This window comes from Melanerpes formicivorus, unplaced genomic scaffold (assembly GCF_026170545.1).
Source record: "Melanerpes formicivorus ecotype bairdi unplaced genomic scaffold, bMelFor1.0.p_v2 SCAF_39, whole genome shotgun sequence".
Classification (NCBI taxonomy): Eukaryota; Metazoa; Chordata; class Aves; order Piciformes; family Picidae; genus Melanerpes; species Melanerpes formicivorus.
The window spans coordinates 4,782,292-4,791,224 of NW_027142391.1; the positions used below are offsets into that span (position 1 = coordinate 4,782,292).

Sequence of the window (8,933 nt, forward strand, 5' to 3'; positions counted from 1 at the left end):
GAACGTGGTTCTTTTGTTTTACAAGTGGGATCCATAAACCTGTCTGTTACAACACTTGACAACCTGCTGTTGCAATCAGTTATCCCTGTCAGCATCCCAGTCAGCGGTGTGCTGTAGTCAAAACTGTTAGACAGGTCTAACTTCCATGAGTACATTAGATCTAAAAGAGAAGCTGTAGCCTTGAAAATGTAGGGTTTGTTAAAAATAGAATAGAATAGAATAAACCAGGTTGGAAGAGACCTTCAGGATCATCGTGTCCAACCTATCATCCAACACCACCCAACCAACTAAACCGTGCAACCAAGCACCCTGTCAAGCCTCCTCCTGAACACCTCCAGCGATGGCAACTCCACCACCTCCCCGGGCAGCCCATTCCAATGGGCAATCACTCTCTCTGTGTAAAACTTCCTCCTGACCTCCAGCCTGAACCTCCCCTGGCGCAGCCTGAGATTGTGTCTTCTTGTTCTGGTGCTGGCTGCCTGGGAGAAGAGGCCAACCTCTGCCTGTCTACAACCCCCCTTCAGGTAGTTGTAGACAGCAATAAGGTCTCCCCTGAGCCTCCTCTTCTCCAGACTAAGCAACCCCAGCTCCCTCAGCCTCTCCTCATAGGGCTTGTGTTCCAAGCCCCTCACCAACTTTGTTGCCCTCCTCTGGACACGTTCCAGCAAGTCAACCTCCTTCCTAAACTGAGGGGCCCAGAACTGGACACAGGACTCGAGGTGTGGCCTAACCAGTGCAGTGCACAGGGGCAGAATGACCTCCCTGCTCCTGCTGGCCACACTGTTCCTGATGCAGGCCAGGATGCCATTGGCCCTCCTGGCCGCCTGGGCACACTGCAGGCTCATGTTCAGCCTACCATCGACCAGCACCCCCAGGTCCCTCTCTGCCTGGCTGCTCTCAGCCACTCTGACCCCAGTCTGTAGCACTGCATGGGGTTGTTGTGGCCAATGTGCAGAACCCAGCACTTTGATGTGTTAAATCTCATGCCATTGGATTCTGCCCATCTGTCCAGCCTGTCGAGGTCCCTCTGCAGAGCCTCTCTACCCTCCAGCAGATCAACTCCTGCCCCCAGCTTGGTGTCGTCCACAAATTTACTGATGATGGACTCAATGCCCTCATCCAGCTCATCAATAAAGACATTAAAGAGCACAGGGCCCAGTGCTGATCCCTGGGGCACACCACTACTGACTCACCACCAGCTGGCTGTGGCACCATTCACCACCACTCTCTGGGCTCAGCCCTCCAGCCAGTTCCTAACCCATCGCAGTGTGCTCCCATCCAAGCCACGGGCTGACAGCTTGGCCAGGAGTTTGCTCACTGAACTTCTTTAGAGTCATAATGCATGCACAGATGTTCTACAAACAAAAATGAAGCTTTATTTTTGCATCACTGCACGTGGTTCTGCTCTGTTAAGAGAACACAGTGCTCTTCCACCACACGTAGGATTGAGACTCAAAATATTTGACAGGTACTGCAACAGCAGCTCCTGCAATGAGGCCACATCATTAATGGAATGTGTTAGATGCTCAATGATGCACAGCAATTAAAATGGAAATAATAATAATGATAATTTAAAAATAATTCCACAGAAAGAAAACTGGGAAATTTAAAGAGAGTAAAGCACCAAAGCATTGCAGGGTGTGGCCAGGTGTCCTGGGCTGAGCTAGAACAGAAATAACTCTGTTCAGTGATTTGTACAGAGATCTCTATAAGCAATTCTTTGGCTGAGCCTTGGAATAGTAACCCTAGTACCCCTTACATGTCTTCATTTGAGCTGAAGTACTGATTTACAGAAGCAGAACTGCATAATCTTCATGTTCAGTTATATCCAGGCTTTTACACAGGCCTTACCCAAATACTGACTTCTCTTTTCTTGGAAGACCCAGTAGCATTACAACAGTGCTTTACTACCACAACCTCATAGTAACAAATTATGGGTGAAATGTTACTATTTGAGTCCAGGGGAAACATTAATTTGCATTTCTCTGTGCCATTCCTGATTTCCTATAGGTTAGAGAACAATATCCTTCCGTGAGGAGGAAACAAGCTTTGACGTCCTCATTTCCTACTCGCATGATTCTGTGAGTCATGTAGGTCAAAAATGCAGCTAAAGTTCAGGGAAACTTAACTTTCTCCTCAAAATATCATCTTTTTATTCAGCCTAACCCAAGTCAGTAAAACAGATAAATGCAGTAGGCATAGGTGAGTTTTCCTCATTCAAAATTCAGAATAAGAGATTCCCTTTTTGCTATGCTGGCAACAGAGTTTAGTCTTCCCTTGTGCATCACTTTGGGGTTTCCAGGTATTCATCCTCTGTCCTATCTAGGGAAACGGATCAATACAGAGCTGCACAACTGGGGGCAGAGCTCAGGCCTCTGGATCTGCTGTCTCATGCGTAACTGTTAGGCTTTCAGGTAAGGCATCTGAGAAAATACAGAAGTTTGTATATGTGTGTGTGTTTATCTAGGCTAGAATTCACAGCATGAACAGAACCAGAGCAGGAGGCAGGCTGTGACACAGTGTCGAGAGTCACATCAGAGAATAACAGACACAGAAAAGATTTGTCCTTTACTTTTCTAACCACAAGACAACAATGCTGCCTACTATTCACTCCAGACATAACCCCAGAAGATAGAACACTTATCTCTGCTACTGTGTCATAGGTGCTGCTGATCCAATACTGCCCACAGTTTTGACAGTCAATCCTGTCTGCTCAGATACAGCAGGTATTTACTGGGGGGGTGGTGGTGGTGGGGGGGGTGTCAACTTTTCAACAACTCGTAGATTTCAGACCACAAAACCACAGACCTAATCATGCAGGGAACATTAGCAATGGCAAAATCTGTCCATGATTGCCTTTCAAGTACACTAGATGGACACAAACACTATAAGCCAGTTTTCAGTTTACATTTTGACTCTTGAGCTATTAACATTTGCTCCACACCAAGATTTCAGAAACTGTGAACTTTTCCCTCCAACGCAGCTGGAGCTGTTCTACAAATACCCTCTCACCTATTGGTCCAGCAATTAGGACCCTTCCCCTCCATCAAAAAGGCTCTAGGGTGTAATTCCACCCCCAGTCTGCCTTATATAAAGCCTGACTGGAAAACTTCTGTTTAATTTTTGATTTTTGCTCAGAGGCTGGCTGCATCTTCCTTCTCCAGTCTCACAATGCCTGTGGATTTCAGTGGAACCTGGAATCTTATCAGCAATGACAACTTTGAAGGATACATGGTGGCTTTAGGTAGGTGAAAATAACTGATGCTGACCTTCCTCCCTTCTCCCATAAGGGTCCTCCTGAATTTGAAGTCTGAGTTCTTCTGAACTCCAGGTATTGCTGAAGCTTTTTAGATATGAAAAACCCATGTAAAATCTTTGTGTATGGATGAATAGAGAGCATTAATTTGACTGTATGTAGCCTGACACCCAAGTGTCATTACAGCTTTTAGGACTTTCTCAGCCTAATACTTGTTAAGAGTAACTCTTTTTTTCCACACCCCCCCCCCATATAGTTCTTGAAGACAGAAAGGAGTTTGCCCTGTTAAGTCAATTTATCTTGGTTTTGAGCATAAACTTGCAGAATTTATATCTTGGGTAACAAATAACAAAAAAAAAAAGTACTTGTGTATTTGCCATTTGCAGGCAGGAATTAACATAGTGTCACTTGTCTTTAAACAGCTTACAGCGCTGCTTGGATTACTGTAACTTGTTGATAAGTCTCTCTGATTGTCCCTTTTCTGGAGTGCTTGAAGCTAACCTCTTACCTTGCTCAGATCTTTTAGAGAGAGAGATTAATGGTGCTTTAATGGGGAATTAAAGAAGTTCTTGGTTTATTAGCTTTCCTCTACAAAGCTTATTACAGACTGTGATAGCAGTCCATACTAAGGATTAATGGGTGTGGCTGTTGCCAGTACTAAATTCAAGCCCCTCTATGCTAAAATAAACTGATAAATCATGTAAAAAGATGTCTGACAGATTCTAGCACCTCTGTAGTGCATACAATAAGGAAGTTCCATTTCAGACACAGCCTGCATGATGAGCCATATGGCCCAATGCATGGTAGCTGAACACACCCTGTCAAGATCACAACCCCAGCCTGCATGTAGTGGAAACATCTAGTGGTCCTATAAAAAGAGATTGAATCTAGATGATGAAACCAACTAAATTAATTAATATTCAGCTTAATTTTTCCCATCTACCTTCCCAAAAACCTAACTCTGGGAATGCTATGCAGTTCAGTTGCCTGAATGATAGAGATGACCAGGAAACCTTTTGACAAGTGTGATGTCTTCTAGTTGCATTTAAGTGTAAACAGCAAATGGCATGTCCTGAAAGCAAGCCCAAGTAATTAAATTTAGGACTGCTCTTCATTTTAATTTATTTAATGTATAGGGTGTTGGCAGATTTCTTTTGTTAATATGCTTGATACCTTTCCTCTGTTGAAGGATGAGAACAGGCATCAACTCTTCCCTCTAGCTAAGCAGGGGACAAGGCTGAGACCAAGCTTGGGGTGTCTGCATGTGGGAAACCAACTCTCCCTGACTCCTACAAGGACGCTTCTGACCTGAAGGTGTAGAATTCTTGCACAGGAATTGTGCAACAATTGAATAAGCTGGTTTGCAAAGAGTAAAAGGTTTAAGAACATTATTTGATCTGTTACATACAGCTTCAAACAAAAAACAAACAAACAACTAAACCTTGCATAGCAGTAAGGTCAAGCTATCCAAGAAATGCTTCTAGTAGTAATAAGGCTAACTCTTGGCTGCTGATAAATACTCTGACCTTTTTGTCTCCTGCCCAAGGTATTGACTTTGCAACACGCAAGATAGCAAAAATGCTGAAGCCTCAGAAAGTGATCAAGCAAGATGGGGATTCATTTTATATCCATACCACTAGCACATTCAGAGATTATTTGCTTGAGTTCAAAGTTGGAGAAGAATTTGATGAAGACAATAAAGGCCTGGATAACAGAAAATGCAAGGTAAGAGTGAATAAAATCAAGAGGCTGTGATCAAAAGTAAGATGCTATGATCAATCCAGCTGGTTGAGATGAAAGTTTCAAGAGTACTGTTTGTAATGCAATGCACAAGCAGGAGCCTGAGATGCAGAGAAGTTTAAGTTTTCCTCTCAAGAGTAGTATTTAGGCCTTCTTTGATCCAGGAAAGCACAATGTTGTCAGAACTGAGACAAAGACATACAGAAGCCCTTTGTTTCCTCTCCCACAGAGCCTAGTTACCTGGCAAAATGACAAACTTGTCTGTGTCCAGACTGGTGAGAAGAAGAACAGGGGCTGGACACACTGGCTTGAAGGGGATGACCTCCACCTGGTAATTACTTTGCATTTCTACTAGTTCTATCTATGACAAACAAGGTTTATAATATGGTCATGGTGTGCACATCTTCTAGCTCTGTAGTATTTGTAATGGAAAGTAAATAGAGAGCACATCCTGCCTTGGCTTCATTCGAGCTGAAACAACTTCATTGTTTCACTGTTATGTACAGTTAAATTCAGAGTGTTAAGCATAACTTACTAGCTTGGCAGCAGACTGGTGGTCAGTAGGATCTATGTTCATGTTTAGGAGCTGCTTCTTTGATTGCTATATAAATCTATACGCTTGCTTGGTATTTTGTAGGAGCTTCGTTGTGAGAATCAAGTATGTAAACAGGTCTTCAAGAGAGCCTGAATGTGTACTGGTTCCTACATGGAGAGACAGCTACATGTGGGAGACTGGACAGCCTCCTCTCCAGTGCTGGCTGTACAGACAAGAACTGATTCCTTGTACTTATTAATCTAAGTGGTCTGACATCTCTGGCTCAGGAAATAAGTCTGCTGTTACCAGTGTTAAAGATCTGTTTTTTGCTAATAAACTCCCTAAACACAAAAACCCAAACCCACTAGCATTCTTTACATAGTTAGGGAAATGTGGGAACCAGGAGGAAATAGCCTGGTGTTTATTCTTTTAATCCTGACAGTCTTTCCCTTTTGGAACTCAGTATTTCTCATTTACTTAAAAATAAATTCACTGTTACCCTGTTATTCCAACACAAACGACAAATTCACACAGCAAACTTACTCTATCACAGCTCACCGCAACAGCCACACAGGCTTCCCGACTCCACTAGATGGCATCTCTGGAACGTGTTGCATCTTACTTAAACAGCAGAGACTGCTAACAACAGCGTTTTAAGTGTTAAATATTGCAGACACTCTCAAAATCCACGGTTTTTAAGCTGTGCACTCCAATATGATCTGAGAAGCAACCCAGAAAGGCAATAAGGACCTTAAGAACTGCGTTAGTGCAAAAACTCCATGAGAAATGGAACCTTAGAAAGCTGTATGACTGGAAGTGTAATCATTCCCTAGTAAGGCTGGTACTAGAAAGTCCTTATTGCTACAAATATAGAAGGGTCATCACCATTGATATAGCTTTTCTTGTTGCTACCTTCCAACTTCAAATTGCGGGTTTGAAAGCAGGTACTACAATAGTTTCATAGTTTCATTCAGGGTTGGAAGGGACCACAAGGATCATCCAGTTCCAAACCCCCTGCCGTGGGCAGGGACACCCCACACTAGATCAGGCTGCCCAGAGCCTCATCCAGCCTGCTCTTAAGCACCTCCAGGGACGGGGCCTCGACCACCTCCCTGGACAACAATGTGGAACTTGCTTGAGAATAAATGAAGCTACTCCAGTGACAAAGTGCTTGTCTTCCTTTGTATATTAACCAATTCGGATACTTTCACAAAACACAAATTAAACAGCTTGAAATGCAAGGTGGAAAAAGCAAGGAAGCAGTCACATGTTCTAGAAGCAGGGAAAATCTCCCCAAAAGACATTAAACCAGACATTCTTCTTCTGTTCACTTTGTGCTTTCTATAATTATTATTATGTCTTAATGCTATCCTTTGTTCAAAGACACCAGTGTGCTTCCATCTTACAAACATCCTCTTGCCCCCCTTTCATGGGATTCTTTCACTTGCAAAGTCAAACTCAGTGCACTGCACATAGCTGTCTGCTGAGATCTTATTGTTAGTGACTGTTCATCCTGGGGCAAAAATCTGCTGATGCAACTCTCTTTTTTTGTCTCTCCTCTTCCAAAACAGCAACTTCTGAAGATCCTTTTATTTTTCACCTACATGAATTGTAACTAATCAAACAAGCTGAGTGGCAAGCAAACATTCAATTCAAAACGAACACAGGCCCTGTCTAGTTTGTTCTTTGGCAGAGTTTTGAGGATGAGGGAAAAGTAAAGGAAGGAAAAGATGAGCATCTTGTGCAAAAATATCATTTTGTGGTATACTGAAAGAACTTGGTGCAGAAAAGTTTGTATTTTTGCACAAGAGGAAAAAACACTTCAGCTTTAAACTGCACCTGGGACAAGCTAAAGCCCAGTCCTCACTGAATCACCCAAAATCCCAGCATGGTGGGGTTTGGAAGGGACCTCTGAATAACACCTAGTCCAATCCCCCTGCTACAGCAGGATGACCTGGAGTGAACAAAATTGACTTAGAGAATGACACACAAGTGACTTAGAGAATGACACACGAGACTCAGTAAGTTTCTTGTATTATGCTTCTATTCTGGCACGCCTGACACAAGTAGAATCATTTCAAAAGACCTGTGTGTGTGTGTTCAGAGAGTTTTGGGCAAACTTTTATACAAAAAGTTATCTGTCTATAATGACAGAGGTCCAGATGCTTCCTATCTAAACAAAGCCTATCTATCTAAAAATAGCAGAAGTATACATATCATGCAGGTGTCCTTTATCTTATACAAAAGATCATCTTGTCCAAGACTAACAGAAGTGAATCACTGAAAAATACTTGCTATTCCTTATCTATCCAAAGGCTGTCTGCCAACCCCTCTCCCCCTCCCTGCATTCCAGCATTTCAGCTAACAAGCAGAAAATTCGTATCAACTCTGTTATTTTGTTAATGAGACTTTTCTGTTCATCAAGAGAATCATAGAACTGTTTTGTTTGGAAAGATCATGGAGTCCACCTACCAACACCAACATGGCCACAAAACCAGGTCCTGAAAGCACCGTGCCCACTCATTTCCTGAACACCTCCAGGGATGGTGACTCCACCATCTGCCTGGGCAGCCTGCTCCAGTGCCTGACCACATTTTCAGTAAAGAAAATATTCTTAATATCCCACGCACCTGGAATGCATCCAGGTGGGGTTTGAACGTGTCCAGAGACAGGGCCTCCATAACCTCTTTGGGCAGCCTATTCCAGTGCTCTTCCACTCTCAAAGTAAAGAATTCTTTTTCCTTATCTTTATGTGGAACCTCCTGTGTTCGTGTGTGTCCCTTGCCTCTTGTCCTGTCACTAGACACCGCTGAGAAGAGTCTGGCTCCATTCTCCTCACACTGTAGGCACTGTTAAGCATTAATGAGATCCCTCCTCAGTCTTCTCCTCTCCAGGTTAAACAGCCACAGCTCCCTCACCGTGCCTTCATTTTCCCTCGGTATGTTACACCGCCTGTAATAATTAGACAACACCCCTGTGCTGCCTCAACCGCTCGTCAGTGAGAAGTGGGCTAACACTTTGGTGAAACAAGGCATGTGCGGACTCGTTCAAACGGGAAGGCTTCCGCGGCCTAATCCAGCTCGGTCCACATCTGAGGGGCTGCTCCCGCCTCCGGGGCAACGGCGAGGCGCCTCCCATGGAGGCAGGCCCCGCTTCCCTCACCGCCCCGTCCCTGGCGCCTCCCGCCTCCCCGTACCGCCTCCCCTTAGCAACGGCCCCGCCCCTGTTGCCATGGCGCGCGCGGGCCGTCCCCCTCCCGCCACGACGAGGCGCCCGGCCCCGCCCCTCCCGCCAGGCCCCTCTCCCCGCGCCGGGCCCCGCCCTCCGGCGCTGCCATTGGCCGGCGCGGCGCGGGGCCCGGCATGCCCGCTCTGTGCGCGGCGCCGGGCGGGGTCACGTGAT

The 8,933-nt window shown here is 44.8% G+C and overlaps 1 protein-coding gene across 1 annotated transcript; it reads left to right on the forward strand.

The window, feature by feature from the left end:
* Positions 1–3,108: 3,108 nt before the first annotated feature.
* RBP7 (retinol binding protein 7) lies at positions 3,109–5,885 on the forward strand. The gene is made up of 4 exons (XM_068158364.1): positions 3,109–3,244; positions 4,803–4,981; positions 5,226–5,327; positions 5,634–5,885. The coding sequence occupies exons 1-4, from the start codon at positions 3,172–3,174 to the stop codon at positions 5,682–5,684; spliced, it is 405 nt and encodes a 134-aa protein (XP_068014465.1). The 5' UTR covers positions 3,109–3,171; the 3' UTR covers positions 5,685–5,885.
* Positions 5,886–8,933: the final 3,048 nt, after the last annotated feature.